At 35.3% G+C, this 17,229-nt stretch overlaps 2 protein-coding genes across 4 annotated transcripts in view; one reads left to right on the top strand and one right to left on the bottom strand.

Moving 5' to 3' along the window:
• LOC143146776 (uncharacterized) overlaps positions 1-17,229 on the bottom strand; it is a 138,268-nt gene that overhangs the window by 74,609 nt on the left and 46,430 nt on the right. The gene's annotated exons all lie outside the window — the stretch shown is intronic.
• LOC143146778 (uncharacterized) lies at positions 6,264-6,910 on the top strand. Its single transcript, XM_076311397.1, has 2 exons — positions 6,264-6,702; positions 6,803-6,910. The coding sequence occupies exon 1, from the start codon at positions 6,273-6,275 to the stop codon at positions 6,657-6,659; it is 387 nt and encodes a 128-aa protein (XP_076167512.1). The 5' UTR covers positions 6,264-6,272; the 3' UTR covers positions 6,660-6,702; positions 6,803-6,910.

Genomic DNA, 17,229 nt, shown 5'->3' with positions numbered 1-17,229 from the left:
CTACGCCAATGGTGCTTCAAAGTTCTGTGTTTATGCTTGTAGTGTATATCGAGGGTACGTAACTGTAATTATTTCTATCTTTTAAATTATTGAATAACTGCACCTAATATTTTTTTAAATCTGTGTGCGATTATTCTGCAAAATGGTATTGATAGTAATATATATTTATAATAACAGTGTCAACAATTATTAGTTTGTAATAATAGTGTTAGCAATTATTACTGTACAATAATAATGTCAGTAATTATTATTTTACAATAATAGGGTTAACAATTATCATTTTATAATAATAGGGTCAAAAATAATTATTTTAAAATAATAGGTCAACAATTATTATTTTACAACAATAGGGTCAACAATTAATACTTTACAATAATAGGGTCAACAATTATTACAGTACAATAATAATGTCAGTAATTATTATTTTACAATAATAGGTTTAACAATTATCATTTTATAATAATAGGGTCAACAATTATTATTTTACAATAATAGAGTCAACAATTATTATTTTACAATAGGGTAAAAATTACTACTTTACAATAATAGGGTCAGCAGTTATTATTTTATAATAATAGTGACAACCATTATTACTTTACAATAATAGGGTCAGCAGTTATTATTTTATAATAATAGTGACAACCATTATTACTTTACAATAATAGGGTCAACAATTATCACTTTACAATAATAGTGTCAACAGTTATTATTCTATAACAATAGTGTCAATAATTATTACTTTACAATAATAGTGCCAACAGATTGGTAAGGCCCTCCCGATGAAAATGACTCCAAACACGACATAAATTGGTGAAATTTTCCTATTTTATCATCTTCTCGAACAAAATACTCACCAGTTCTTCCCCCCCGTGCTTCGCATATTGATCACAATTTTCGAACAACAGGCGGGGTGCTACCGCATCGTTGGATCGTTCCCATCGCTACGTCTATCGATCAATCCGTATCAAGAGACCAAAACAGGACCATAATCGGCACGAGTAGCATTGTGCATCGTCTATTTACAGAATCGTCAACCGTGTTCGATCGCAGCGAGGACACGATGACGCGTATCGCGCGAATCATTCGCGTACGTCGAGTTTCTCGTTCGTTGAACGCGGTGGACAATTCCGATACGGAGTAAAAAATCGATCAACGCGAGTGCAAACGAAGCTGAGTCGGATAAAACGAATTTCTAATTCGAGCAAGGAGAGAGATCCATGGAAAGCAGAGCCTCGTCGACGAGCGCAATTAACTTTCAGGGGAAGAAACGCTCGTGCGCGCGCGCGCGCACGAAAGCACTCGATTTCGGAGCTTTCGAAGTTGCCAGCTGGAGAGCACGGAACGAAAGCGCCGCTTTAACGGTTCGAACCACTTTCACAGAGGCCACGAGAGCTCGGTGAACGAGCACTCGACGTGCACTCTCGACGAGCACGAGTACTCGCGCGCGTATCGGCGCGAACCGCTTCGCGTGCGCGTCAAAATATGCAAAATAAGACAGTTTCTCATCAAACACGCTGTAACCCCGATCGGACACGCGATACTGAGCACGAGCGAGCAATTTCGAGCGACCATTTTTACATCGAATTTCACTTATGGTATATTTGTCGTCGTATCCTCGCGGGAGCATTGTTAACGGATCGGCGAGTCTCTCCCGATGAAAACGAGCCCAAACACGACCCTATTCGGACCACTTTTAATTACAGTCATTTTTTAAATTTTTGAAAATGATTCTATTTGCGCGGAACCAAAAGCATCCGAACCGTGTCGTGTTTGGGCTCGTTAGAACCGGGAAAACCTTGCCAATCCATTTATAATATTTTTAAACAGATGTAATTAAAAAAATATAAAATTTAAATATATGTTAAATATACAATCTTTTATTTTGTGTATTAGCGGTCGATATATCAACACGTCCGCGAAGTTACTTTGAACTCAATTGGGCGTTTTGATTTTGTCACCTAAAAACTGTATCAATGTTTAATTTTTTCATAAATCTTGGAACGTGTTATTGTACCGAAAAATATACTTTGCACAGATTTAATAGAATGATCATTCTGGATGGAACACTTTTGCAAATTGTGGGGTCCGAAAATTGTTAAAACAGAAAAATATGTTTTTGTAGTAGAATTATACAAGTTTTTATGCTTATTCGTAAATTCACGCAGGCGTGACTGCGGCCGATCACGGTTGGGTTCGTGAACTCACGTGAACGCGAGAGCGGCCGATTAACGATGCAATATACTTGTGTGAACATGTGTGCGTTTAGGTAACATTTAAACAAACGACGAACAAAACGTGCGACAAATCAAACGCGTGTAACGAGTGCAATAAATATCGCGCGCGTTTAATATCAGTCTGATCATTTTTTAATGGTATTCTTGTCGCGTATCGCCATAATGGTGTCAATGGCGAGGAATAAATCGGTTCGCCAAAGTCGCTTTTAAATGTCGACGCGCGAGTGCATTCCGAGTTGATCGGAATTTTACGACGTGCACGATAAGACACGTTATCTTCGTCACGTAAATAAATTTTCATGTACTCGTATTCGCGTAACCGAGAATAATACTGTTCGCGCACGAACCCGACAACTCGAGTGTTTAAAATTCGGCAATTGTGTATCCTTGACATTTTTCGATAAGCAAACGACATACATATAAAAGATGTAACTCAATATCCAAAAGACGTTTCACGGATGCAATTCTGCATTTCGACAGAAACGATACAACGTAGGAAAGTTTAACTATTTTTTCCCACTTGATATTTTAGAGCGAATTAACCTTGCAGGAACGTAAATAAAATGAATTATCGAAACCACGTTTGAAGAGGGTTCCAATAAAAGGAGTTCGAATATCGTTTCAATCAATTATTTTATACGTGCTTCTAAGTGTTTTATTTACACCAACGTAGTAAAAAGAAAAACATTGTTCTCTTTCTCGACGTTTGGGAATATTAAATTTACGAAAACCGATTAAATTTTCGTAATTTTCTTTTTAATTGAGAAATTAAATAAATTTACATAAATGTATAACAGTGGCTCATAGTCAAAATAAGTTGCATATCGATTTTAAATTATGTTCATGTATATAGTGTTAAAAAAAAATGTGGGATCTTTTGTCAGAATTAATTCCTCGTGTCAAAATAGAATTTAAATGTCCTTTCTCATTTCGCAATTCGAGGCTTCGTTGTCGAGATACAAGCGTTTAAAACTTTTGCGCACGCGAACGTTACAGTCACGCATTTCTCGCGTGCGCATGCGCGGCCGCGAATAATCAGCTGACTGGAATATATACAGCGCGTACCGGAAGACGCATCGGTAAACATTGACTACTTACACCTCGATAACGAAGATTCGGATTGTGAAATGTAAAGAACATTTTTGGTATCTTATGAGCGAGCAATTAATTACGAAAAGAAGTGTCAAATTTTCCTTAACACTCTGTATACGAAGTGCATACAAGATAGTATGTTTAAAAATACCTTTTACGTTTACGGAAAGATTCGTAAAATCAATATTAAATAAATTTCACAGTGTCGACGATAGAAGAGGTGCAAATATTGCAAATATTATATTTTTTTATTATTTTCGATTTTTATAATACACCTTGCAAATTGACAGATGATATTTACTGTGAGCAATTTTTCGACAGTTTTGTTTTCATTTATTTCCTTATTGCACAAACATTGTTGCAATTATCACGTTAGTTAAACAAGCGATTCCGTAATTTTATCAAGTCCATTCAACGAAAAGTAAAAAAATCGATAGAAAAAATATTCTTGGAAAATTTAGTTATAAAACGTTTGTAAAAATGTAGTCAAAATTTTCAAAAATGTAATTAACATTTCTAAAACTTTGGTAAAAGTTTCTCAAAATTTAATTAAGAGGGTTTAGCCGATATTTTTTAAATTTTAATACAAATTTTTTAAACTTTGGTAGAAATTTCTAAAAATCTTAGGAACAATTTTTTAAATTTAGTACTAATTTTGTAAACTTTAATAAAAATTTCTAAGAATTTTGGTGGAAATTTCTACAAATTCTAATTAAAATTTCTAAAAGTTTTGATAAAAGTTTTAAAAATTTGAGTAGAAATTTCTAAAAATTTTAATTGAAGTTTCTAAAAATTTTAATAGAAATTTCGAAGAATTTTAAAGTTTCTAAAAGTTTCAAAAATTTTGGTAGAAATTTCTAAAAATTCAGCCAAAATGAAGAAATTTACAGAAAGTGAAGTCGATCGGTTCGATTTTCGAAAAGTTGGTTCTCCGTAACTTTGAAATAACGATTCCCGGTAATTAAATTTCAATCGAGGGACCGAAACGTGCGAACTCCGCATCAGAGAGTGGAACAAAAAATTACTTTGAGAACAAGAGAGACGCTCCGCCCTTTTAAGGGAATTTCCCTCGCCGCCCGAACTAAAATTGCACTTAGCAGTCGCAAAGCAAACCTGATCTCGAACAAGGTCACCGGGATTTTCAACCGCAAGGAAGCAAGGAGCGAGCGAGGTTTATTAATCGAGTTTCCCAGCGAAAGCTCGTGCAAGGAGAACAATCCCACGCGAACCGACGACAACGATTGGGAGACGAATATCCTCGATCGCGGGTTTCGCAACTAAACGCGAATGTTCGTGCGACGACGAACGCGGACGAATAAAAGGCGACGAATGATGCGCATAATAGGACCCGGGGAACAATAGAAGAGGCGTCGATTCGACGATAGCAATGCCGTCATCCAAGTAACCAGCGATGGGATCGACCACCTTACAAGTACGTTCGAATCATGACTAGGACCGCAACTATTCGAATAAATGAATATTTTGTAGGTATTCGAACGCTGTGAGTAGACCTCGAATATACGAGTAGACTTCGAATATACGAGTAGACTTCGAATACACGAGTAGACTTCGAATATAAGAGTAGACTTCGAATATACGAGTAGACTTGGAATATATGAGTAGACTTGGAATATATGAGTAGACTTGGAATATATGATTAGACTTGGAATATATGAGTAGACTTCGAATATACGAGTAGACTTCGAATATACGAGTAGACTTGGAATATACGAGTAGACTTCGAATATACGAGTAGTCGGTGCCGGTTCTAGAGATCGCAGGATCTGTTTTTTTTTCTTTCTCACATTAACCTGATTTGTACGAATCTGGTTTATCAACATTTTTATCCATGTTAAAGAATATTAGATTCTTTTTGTGTTAATGGAATAGATGTAGTTTGTTCCATAAATACAGATTGAGATACTGGCTTTTGAAAACAACCCATTCTGACTCAACGCTACTCTTACTACTTGAACTCAATTCATTATGTTCCCCAATTTTTGTTTTTCATGTTTAGATCTGTTCTTCTCTCTCTTGTATTTCATTCTTGTCACTTTAAAGACGCTGCTAAGTACTTCATATTATACAGTCGGGAAGAAGTATTTTTATTCTAATTAATTAATTACTCTATTTAACCAGCTCTTAAAGATCGAGTTCAGGCTTTTTTTTCTTCAATGAGTAGCATTCGAATCTTGAATACCGAAATGGTCGATATTCAAATACTACTCGCTAGAAATTCAATTCTTCTTCTCTATTCACACACACGTACTACTCAAATACATTTTCGAATCCTATAGATACTCTTGAGTAAGGAACCAGCTGGTAAAGATCAAGTACACACTTTTCTTTCTTCGATGAGTAGAATTCGAATCTTGAATACCGAAATGGTCGATATTCGAATACTACTCGCTAGAAATTCAATTCTTCTTCTCTATTCACACACACGTACTACTCAAATACATTTTCGAATCCTATAGATACTCTTGAGTAAGGAACCAGCTGGTAAAGATCAAGTACACACTTCTCTTTCTTCAATGAATAGAATTCGAATCTTGAATACCGAAATAGTCGATATTCGAATACTACTCGTTAGAAATTCAATTCTTCTTCTCTATTCACACACACGCACTACTCAAATACATTTTCGAATCCTATAGATACTCTGAAGTAAAAAACCACCTCGTAAAGATCGAGTACACGTTTTTCTTTCTTCAGTGAGTACCATTCGTACCTTGGATATTGGAATTGACTCGGATTCGTGAGTACGTATCGAAGTTCGTCCCATCCCTACTCGTTACGTCGACCCTCCCCCTCCTCACCCCCGCCACCCCTTACCGTTCACGCTTTTCTCCCTTTCGCGCGTCCTTTTCTCTTTCATTCTCGTTTCCTTCTGCGTGCTTTTTTTTTATTTCGAAAGCGGGATACGTGGTCGGAACAGGAAACGCCATGGGAGAGCGAGCAATCGGTATTCCATGGTCGTGTCACAGAGAACCTCCACGAAACGCTATACTGCCACGACGAGAACCGGACCCAGGCTGCACCGAGCGAACGGTCAATCGAGGCTTTCGAACTGTTTGCCGTCGGTCACCGGATTGGACGCAAAACGAACAATTTGGGAATAATTTCAATTCCGTTCCCCGGGGTAACATTCCGCCCACCGAATTGAAAAGCTTCACCTGGATAGACTTCAATAGCGCGAGTTTAGTAAAAGTGAAATTAAATTGGTCTAATTGCTTTGATAAATGTTTTACGTACCGGAAAGGTGACATTTCATTCTATGTTGGTATTTTTAAACAAGGAATAATGTCGACCGAGTGGAAATTGATTTATTGAAACTTTCAAGCGACATCTGGATCGTCAGTTGCTTGAAAACGGGGTAGGTAGTGATTTCTGTCTCCAGCTGGACAAATTGCAACATTGTGAGTTTAGTAAAAACGAAGTTAAAGTGTTCTAATTGTTTTAATAAATGTTTTAAGTACAGGGAAGATGACATTTCATTCTATGTTGGTATTTTGAAACAAGGAATAATGTCGACCGAGTGGAAATTGATTTATTGAAACTTTCAAGCGACATCTGGATCGTCAGTTGCTTGAAAACGGGGTAGGTAGTGATTTCTGTCTCCAGCTGGACAAATTGCAACATTGTGAGTTTAGTAAAAGCGAAGTTAAAGTGTTCTAATTGTTTTAATAAATGTTTTAAGTACAGGGAAGATGATATTTCATTCTGTGTTGGTATTTTGAAACAAGGAATAATTTTTCCGTTATTGAAACTGATTTATTGAAACTTTGAAGCGACATCTGGGTCGTCAGTGCTTGAAAACGGGGTAAGTAGCGATTTCTGTCTCCAGCTGGACAAATTTTAACATTGTGAGGTTAGTAAAAGTGAAGTTAAAATGTTCTAATTGCTTTGATAAATGTTTTACGTACAGGAAAGGTGATATTTCATTCTGTGTTGGTATTTTGAAACAAGGAATAATATCTACCGAGTGGAAATTGATTTACTGAAACTTTCACGCGACATTTGGGTCGTCAGTCGCTTGAAAACGGGGTAGGTAGTGATTTCTGTCTCCAGCTGGACAAATTTTAACATTGTGAGGTTAGTAAAAGCAAAGTTAAAATGTTCTAATTGCTTTGATAAATGTATTACGTACAAGAAAGGTGATATATCATTCTGTGTTGGTATTTTGAAACAAGGAATAATTTTTCCGTTGTTGAAACTGATTTATTGAAACTTTGAAGCGACATCTGGGTCGTCAGTTGCTTGAAAACGGGGTAGGTAGTGATTTCTGTCTCCAGCTGGACAAATTGCAACATTGTGAGTTTAGTAAAAGCGAAGTTAAAGTGTTCTAATTGTTTTAATAAATGTTTTAAGTACAGGGAAGATGACATTTCATTCTATGTTGGTATTTTGAAACAAGGAATAATGTCGACCGAGTGGAAATTGATTTACTGAAACTTTCAAGCGACATCTGAGTCTTCATTTCGCTTGAAAACGGGGTAACAACGGCCAACGAGTCTTCTACTATGTACTCTTGAAACATTTTTATCTTTTTAATTAGATTTGAATGTGTTCACAATAAATTGGCGAAATCTTGTCCACGAAAGTGAGTCCAAACACGACATCATTCAAACCATTTTTATTTATGTAACATTCGAATCAATTTTAAAAATATTCCAAGTATAATTACAAATAATCCGAATACTTCCTTGTTGATATTTTAAAATAACGAATGATCCAGGATGGCAAGCGATTTATTCGTGCAACTTTTCGATTCTCTTCAAGCCTGTGTACAAGTTCTATACATGTACAAGGCGTCTACAAAAATCTATTGTTTGAAGAAATTACTGAACTGTAGGTGACACGAGAAAAACGTAACAGGATTTTGTGCAAGGATGCACTTTATTTTGTCATAAGTGTAAAAACTACGAACGTTTCGCCCTGAATCTGCTAATAGGACTTCATCAGTAAGGCTTAGCAGATATTGCATTAGACGTGCCTGTTAGCTGGACAGTCTCCCTATATGTGAAGTCGTTGGTTCAAACTCAGTAGCGAGAAAGGTCTTAGTAACAGCTATCTAGCGACTAGAAGGGGTGGCTAACAAGATTTTCTTTGTCATTTTTCATGTAGAATTCGATGGACCAAAGGACACAATTTTCTACTCGATTTTTCAATGACATATAAAGTTGCTTTTTTTTTTAACGAAACATTGTATTCTTGTTTTGTTACCACGAAAGAAACAGAAAAAGATAAATTCAAGTAACAATTGTTAATGTACAAAAGAATTAATTTCTCTGTTTCTTTATTTTTTATGCAACTATATATTTCTTCTGGTCTACACTTTTACTTGACGAGGGCTCCACGAAAGATGCTAGAATATATTTATTGTAACATATATAATAGTATTAATAAATTTATTTCATCGTTGTCGATACTTGTTTCGAAAATACCAACAATGTAGAAATTGTTACCTTTCCATCTGGATTTGTTGAATAATTCGTAGTTTCTTATTTTAGAAGACAGTGGTGTGACAATTGGAATTAAACTAATTTATGGAAATTCTAGAGAATTGTTCAGTGACCCATTGACAATTATCATCTAAAATAACTTGTTGCTTATTGATTTTTGAAATCAATATTTTCCACTCTTTTCACGTTTTGTGTTCCTAAACATATCAAGGTGATCTTGAATTTTATAAATGACACTATTACATTTTTTTAACAGTGTGTTGTAACCAATAAAAGAAACAAATTCAATTATCTCTTACAGAATTGTATTTATCCTTGAATTATATTTCATTTCTTTTAATTTCTACGTAGGAGTTATTCACAATTTGGAATTCTATTATTATTTGCGTTTATCGTTTATTGTAACTTATTGGAGCCATTTCGAAGTATCTTTGCATGCTTGAATTTGTCTGCTTATCGACTATAACTCCGTATTGAAGGTGCCAATTAAAAAATTCGAGGTCACCTTAATATCTTGGAAAGTACAAAACACGAAGAACGTGAAAGGCTTCTCTTTGACGAGACCAATGAATAATATCGCGAGAAAGAACTATTTTTCATAGCTCTTTGACAACAATTCCTACGAATATAAAAGAATAATCTGTGATACCAATCTACCGTAATCCAATTTTCATTTTTTTCGTATTTTTCCCATTCACCTTCCAATCTATACAGAAACAAGGTATTGTAAAATTTTTTTCAGGAAAAAGCACCTTTTGAGCCTTCCCTTCTAGCCAATTACGTTTTGACCATTAAAAAAAAAAAGAGAAAGAAAACAGTTTTTCATGAATATGTATATTAACGTACGTTTGTTAATAAGATTGTGTCTTATAATTCGATGAATTTTAATGTAACTTTGTATTTAAATTATGTACACTTTTCTCAAGAACCTATCCAAATTTTTCCAAATTGTTTCTCATAGTTTTTTCTTTTGCAATGGTTCTTGTACTCTTTTCCTTTTCTTCTGGAATATACTTATTGCTCGCAGAAATATTCAAAAGTGTTTCAAAAAGATCTTAAAAATAACCAAATTCTGGGTAAAACAGTCGAGTAAATTTTTCCTCTAATTAATAAAAAAATAACACCAGATCTCTGCTAATAAAAAAATAACCTGAAATCACTGCTAATAACAAAATAACATGAAATCTTATTTGTTGCATACTTAAACCACATATTTTTGCCAGAGAGTATCACGAAGTAATAATTTTCTTTTTATTGTCAATCTGTACATTTTATTTATGTCATCCTGATATATTCAAAAAAACTTTCTTAATTTTCAACAAGCATAATATTTTTGGCAGAAAATATTGCAATATATTTTATATTAATTATTTTCTTATCGTCAATCTGTACATTTATTCGTGTTATTTTGCCATACTTAAAGAACTCGTTCAACTTTTAACAAGATTTGATATTTTTAGCAGAAATTATCACAAGCCTTCATCTTTATTAATTTTCTTTTCTATCGTCAATCTGTACATTTTATTTCTACCATTTCGATACATTTAAAGAAAGCGATATTTTTGGCAAAAAGTATCGTAACGTATACAATAATAATTTTCATTTTATCGTCAATCTGTAAATTTTATTTCTCTCATCCCGATACATTTAAAAGACTCGTCCGATTCTCAACAACAGAGACGACGATGATCGTTTTCGCGGAAACTCGATAAATAAAAGTTATTTCGGACGACAATTTCTATCCGACTCGACTCACCCTGCTGCATTCGAATCGTCGGGATTTCTAACGAAGGTGAAGCTCGCACGAGCGAGAAAGATGACCGATTTATTTGAAGAGAAGCGCGAGGACAAGAATACCGATAAACGCGACGCGAGAATAGCAGTTCTTTTTAAGGCGACACGGCCGAGTCCTCGAGCTGCGCCGTCAAATGCAAATCCGGCTCGCAGCGCGACGTGAAAAAATGTTATACGAGTACGGACGACTGCGAGGCAGGAGCGTGGACATGGACGTCGGCTCGATATCGATTTCGCGAGTGCAAATCGATATCCGTGGCTCGGATAACGGACACCAGACCGCGAATCATCGGGCTTGGACACGGAGACACTTATCGCCGTGAAAGTCTTTCTTCTCCGGGAGTACGACCGGAATAAGATTATAATTACGAATATATCGCCAGGTTTCTCGCGTACCTGTCGCCCCGAGAGACGTTATCGCGCGCGAGACGGAATCTTTTCGATCGAATCGTTTCGAGAAACGAAATTGTTCTTTCGTCAAAATCGATGTGCAATTTTTTTTACAGGACGCGGTGGAAAATACTCGATCGAGTTTGTTACACCGAGCTTGATGATCGATTTTGTAAGTTTGTGAAAATATTAATTGAGGATTGTAGAATATATTTATATATTTTTTTTTTTTTTGTGGAATTATGTACATTTATGGGGGGAGAAAAATTTTTTATGAGTGTGTGCAAATTTTAATCCTGGTTGTTGATGTCTAAATAGTGATACTTGATCACAGTTGAAGTATAAATTTGTGGAAATAATTAAATATTACAGAATGTATGTATATTTTTTTTTTTATGCAAATTATAAACATTTGTGGGGGAAGAAAATTTTCTAAGAGCATTTGCAACTTTTAATCCTGGTTGTTGATATCTAGATAGTGATACTTGATCACAGTTGAAGTATAAGTTTGTGAAAATAATAATTAATGATTACAAAATATATGTGTTATTTTTTTTTATGCAAGTTAGAAACATTTATGGGGACAAAAAATTTTCTAAGAGCATGTGCAATTTTTCATCCTGGTTGTTAATATCTAAATAGTGATACTTGATCACAGTTGAAGTATAAATTTGTGAGAATAATAATTAAAGATTACAAAATATATGTATTATTTTTTTGGCGCAAATTATATACATTTATGGGGGAAATAAATTTTCTAGGAACATGTGTAAATTGTAATCTTGATTGATAATATCTAAATGAAAGATCTATTTATGTTTATTTCATTCAGAAATTTTACCAATCTTTTATTTCTTTAGCAGGAAAATGACCTTGAGCGGCCATAATATTTGGCACTGACTTTGGAATCCCAATTTGTGACACCTATTGTCAGAAAGTAAGTATTTCAATTTTGTGTGCAATGTCCATTTACTAAGCTTTACTGAGAAATTTTTTTTGTTATTTGTATATATCTATTCCTTTAATTATTTATCGTTAAGGTTTATTAAAGCATTTTCTTTTGCTATTTGTATATATTTGTTTCTTTTATTATTTATCGTTAAGGTTTACTAAAGCATTTTCTATTGTTATTTGTATAAACTCCTCCCTTTAATTATTATTTATCGTTAAAGTTTATCAAAGCATTTTCTTTTGTTATTTCTATTATATATATTTGTTTCTTTTATTATTTATCCTGAAGGTTTCTTTCCTCGATTTTTCCATCACATTCGAAAAGTGCACTTTTAACCGATAAAAAATAATACTTTAAATCTACGTCCTTAGATACATTAAGGGCAAACGATTATGGTAATCTATCGATATAACAACGGAGTTTTCCCATAGCATATCGATACGGTACTATTGAAAATACTATGGTATCTAAGAGATATTTAATTATCGTTAACGACTCATCGATCCGCTTGACTAAGAAATAAGTAAATAAATGTTCGTCACGGAGCACATAAAAAAGAATTTTGATGTTTCTCAATATATCGCCGCGAGAATATTATCAATAGATTGATGCGGTTTTCCCAATGATAACAAGCCCGAACACGACCGTATTTGAATCACTTTTTATCGATAAAGTACGATTAAATATTTTTTCAAAAATAATTCGAATTGCGTATTATTAAAAATAATCCGAGCAAGATCGTACGTGGACTCATTTTCACCGGAGAGATCTCGCGAAATCATTGATAATACTCGTTAAAATATAATATAAGTATAGATTTTTATTTTCAGAGATAGGAGAAAACAAAAATTTATTTTTAATCATCGAATCGCAATTAAGAGTGTACCGTGTGTATCGATCACAAGTTTCGAGTTCCCTCACTCGGTTATATTCAATTTTCTATGCTCAATGGACTCGTGCCAGATGATATATACTATAATCCAATTTTCGACTTTTTTTCATATTTTTTTTCTATTATTTCATTTCACTTTGGACGAGGAAGGTACTGTGTAATTATTTTCACGGAAAGACACGTTCTAGGCCCCCTCTCTCCAGTCACGTTTCGACCATTAAAATAGAAAAATTGTTGAATAAATTATACTTAAGTTCTATACTCTCGTTAGTATTTTTTTTCTGATATATACTCATTGCTAGTAAAAATATTGAAAAATGTTTCAGAGAAATTTTAAAGATATCTAAATTCTACATAAAACAGTCAAGTACACTCTCCTATCTTCTCTGGTAAATAAAATATTGAACAAAACTTTATTGGTTGCATATTTAAAAAAATTGTTCGTTGCTAGTAAAAATATTGAAAAATGTTTCAAAGAAATCTTAAAGATATCTAAATTCTACATAAAACAGTCAAGTACACTCTCCTATCTTCTCTGGTAAATAAAATATTGAACAAAACCTTATTGGTTGTATATTTTAAAAAATTGTTCATTACTAGTAAAAATATTGAAAAACGTTTCGAAGAAATCTTAAAAATAACTAAAATTTTTAAATCTCAAAAATAAATATATCTTAAAGGTACATAAAACAATCGCATAAACATTTTCTCAATCTTCTCTGGCGAATGAAAAATGAAACAGAATGAATTTTCGTTGCATATTTAAACCACTCGGTGAATGTTCTCTTGATCGTCGATCTGTACACCGTATCCACGCAACCGTGGATGCACCGTGTGTAAATTACCGATCAAGCGTATCCCTAATGGTAAATTAATCTCCGTTGGTCTATTTTCGATTTTCTAATCGCTGAAATGAAATCGCGATCGTGAAATCGCGGCCGCCTCGTTATTGTCAACAACTACGTAAAAGGAAAGCCACGAGCCACGGTTATTGGACCAGCCTGGCGTCAACATCCGTCCGGTGGATAAACGAGAGCTGTCGAAACAGGAAATTCGTTACGCGGAAACGTTACGGCCGCGATCCTGAAGGGCTCTCGGTGGGTCTTGGCCGAGAAAACGAACGAGCGCGGTGAGAAAAGAAGTGGGACAGTGGATCGCGATCCATAACGAAAATCGAGCATACCGGCCGGGAAGAGAAAAGAAACGAGCGATCCAACGCAGCCTAGTTTCGTGTTAACGCGAGAGGGACGACCTTAAAACGCGAAGTCGGCACGCTTTAACGCTGGATGCCGAAAGCGCTCGTTTCGGACCATTCACGGCGTTGCACCCCGTGCAAAAGTGGCCCGATGTCAATGGGCGCATTCATTCGCACCTGAACGCTTCCCCTGCGCCGTCTATGAATAACTTGAAGGTAATTTCCTTCCCTCTCGAGAACGTCCCCGGTATCTTTGTCTCGGGCACGGCTGCACGGAGACCGAACGGAAACACGAAACTACCGAGAGCCAGCGCCCAGGGCTTTCAGAATGTCACGCGGAAGGACTAATTTTTCAAATTTTTGCGGGACGACTTCGCGGGAATTTGTTTCTTTTTTTTTTTCTTTTTAAGATCGAGAGGAGTGAACGATGGAACTTTTATTTTCTTGAGCGACGTGTCCTTCGGGTTGTCACGAGTTGCAATTGTGGGAAGAAGTTGTTTGGTTTCTTTTTAAAAGCGAGTGAAGTGAACGATGGAACGTTTTACGAGTATTTTCATTGAATGACTAGGATCGTGTCTTTCAGGTTGTCACAAGTTGCAATCGTGGAAAGAAGTTATTTGGTTTCTTTTTAAAAGCGAGAGAAGTGAACGATGGAACTTTTATTTTTGTTGAGTGAATACGATCGTGTCCTTCAGGTTGTCACGAGTTGCAATCGTGGAAAGAAGTTGTTTGGTTTCTTTTTAAAAGCGAGAGAAGTGAACGATGTAACTTTTATTTTTATTGAACGACTATGATCGTGTCCTTCAGGTTGTCACGAGTTGCAATCGTGGAAACAAGTTAAACAATCAAACGATTTCTTTTTAAGATCGAGAGAAGTAAACGATGGAACGTTTTATTTTCATTGAGTGACTAGAATCGTGTCTTTCAGGTTGTCACAAGTTACAATCGTGAAAACAAGTTAAACAATCAAACGATTTCTTTTTAAGATCGAGAGAAATGAACAATGGAACTTTTATTTTTATTGAACGACTACGATCGTGTCCTTCAGGTTGTCACGAGTTGCAATCGTGGAAACAAGTTAAACAATCAAACGATTTTTTTTTAAGATCGAGAGAAGTAAACGATGGAACGTTTTATTTTCATTGAGTGAATACGATCGTATCCTTCAGGTTGTCACGATTTGTTTTTCAGGTTGTCATTTAGACTATAAATAAGTTGAAGGTAATTCTTTTGGCTGTTAAGAACATCGATACAATAAACGAAACTTTTCTGCGTTAAACGAATACGATCGTATCCTTTAGGTTGCTAACTTTTCTTTCAGGTTGTCACTTACAAGAGAATCTTTGCATACTGGTAGCTTTAGTCAGTTTAAATGGTCTTAGAACTGGTTACTTAATAATTTTTCAACATTCATAATTAAAAGTGAATATTTTATCGTTACGTTAAATTATAATTTCAATCGAAGTAACTAGCAAATGTTATTGAGACGTATTGAAATTCTACAGAATATGAACGAGGTTCGATTCCATGAAAAGAGACAGTCTTTTCTCGATTTATAGTATGTGTCATTCAAATTAATTAAATACCACGCGTGAAAACGTATATTGAATTTTAAATAACTTTCAAATAAAATGTCTTTACTTGCTTAAAAGTACTTCAAGGAATGCATTACGACGCACACGGGTTGCCTTATCAGTTCCAAGATAAACAGTAAGATGAGAAGTTCGACGAAGCTGTTTAGAACGCGGGTCAAAAAGCTCAGGTTATGATAGATACCATCCTTGTAATGTAGCGATGGGTTTTGTATTTCTTGTACATAAAAATAAGTATCATGTTTTTATATCTGGCTGCCGAAGTTAATGCCTTTTAACAAGTAGAAGCGTTTTATTTAAAATTTATTTAAAATTCACGTGTAAAATCTAATTAATCTAATAAAGTTCGATGACATGACTCTCAAATGGTCATTTTTCTGCAGTTGAAGTCTCATCCTTCAAGTGGAAGAACAACTTAAAGAATCGATGTATACCGACTCTTTCCTCAATGTAGGTGATTATTCAATGACGTACATTTAAGTGAGAGAAGGGCTTAAAGGTTCGATGACCTGACTCTCAAATGGTCATTTTTCTACAGTTGAAATCTCACCCTTTAAGCGAAAGAATAACTTAAAGAATCGGCGTACACCAACTGTTTCCTCAATGAAAGTAAACATTCAATGACCTGACTCTCAAATAGTCATTCTTCTAAAATTGAAATCTCTCGTCCTTCAAGTGAAAGAACAACTTAAACAATCGACGTACACCAACTGTTTCCTCAATGTAAGTAAATATTCAATGACCTGACTCTCAAATAGTCATTCTTCTAAAATTGAAATCTCTCGTCCTCCAAGTGGAAGAACAACTTAAACAATTGACGTACAACAACTGTTTCCTCAATGTAAGTAAATATTCAATGACCTGACTCTCAAATAGTCATTCTTCTAAAATTGAAATCTCTCGTCCTCCAAGTGGAAGAACAACTTAAACAATTGACGTACAACAACTGTTTCCTCAATGTAAGTAAATATTCAATGACCTGACTCTCAAATGGTCATTCTTCTAAAATTGTAAACTCTCGTCCTTCATGTGTAAGAATAACTTAAACAATTGACGTACACCAACTGTTTCCTCAATCTAAGCAAATATTCAATGACCTGACTCTCAAATGGTCATTCTTCTAAAATTGAAATCTCTCGTCCTTCAAGTGGAAGAACAACTTAAAGAATCGACGTACACGTACTCTGAGGTGATTCCCTCGGTCGTGTCGCGTAAGTGAGAGTTTCTCTCGATCGTTTTGCGTAGGTGGGAGAGTGGCTGAACTACTCGCGATCGAAGAGGCAGGTCGACCGTCTCTTCGTCTCTGCGCGAGCACTGGCGTACCATTCGTCTCCGTCGTTCGTCCGCGCGAAGACAACCGAGGGGAAAAGAAAGTGGGAGAGGGCACGATGAAAGAAAGAGTCAGGAAAGGAACGCTTCGGTGGTATCCGAAACCAACGCGACAGCGTTTCCCAATCTTCGGCTGCATCGGTGTTTACAATGTCTACCTACCGAAAAAAACACTTTATTCGGTACTCTCGTTTCGTCACACTTCCAGTATCGCCCGATTATCTTATCACCGATACAATGAACGTTAAACATCGAGCACAAATTGAAAGAATTCCAGAGAAATTTCCACGAAAT

The sequence above is a fragment of the Ptiloglossa arizonensis genome, chromosome 5 (assembly GCF_051014685.1).
Source record: "Ptiloglossa arizonensis isolate GNS036 chromosome 5, iyPtiAriz1_principal, whole genome shotgun sequence".
Taxonomy (NCBI): Eukaryota; Metazoa; Arthropoda; class Insecta; order Hymenoptera; family Colletidae; genus Ptiloglossa; species Ptiloglossa arizonensis.
This window is presented reverse-complemented; position numbering and strand designations above follow the sequence as displayed.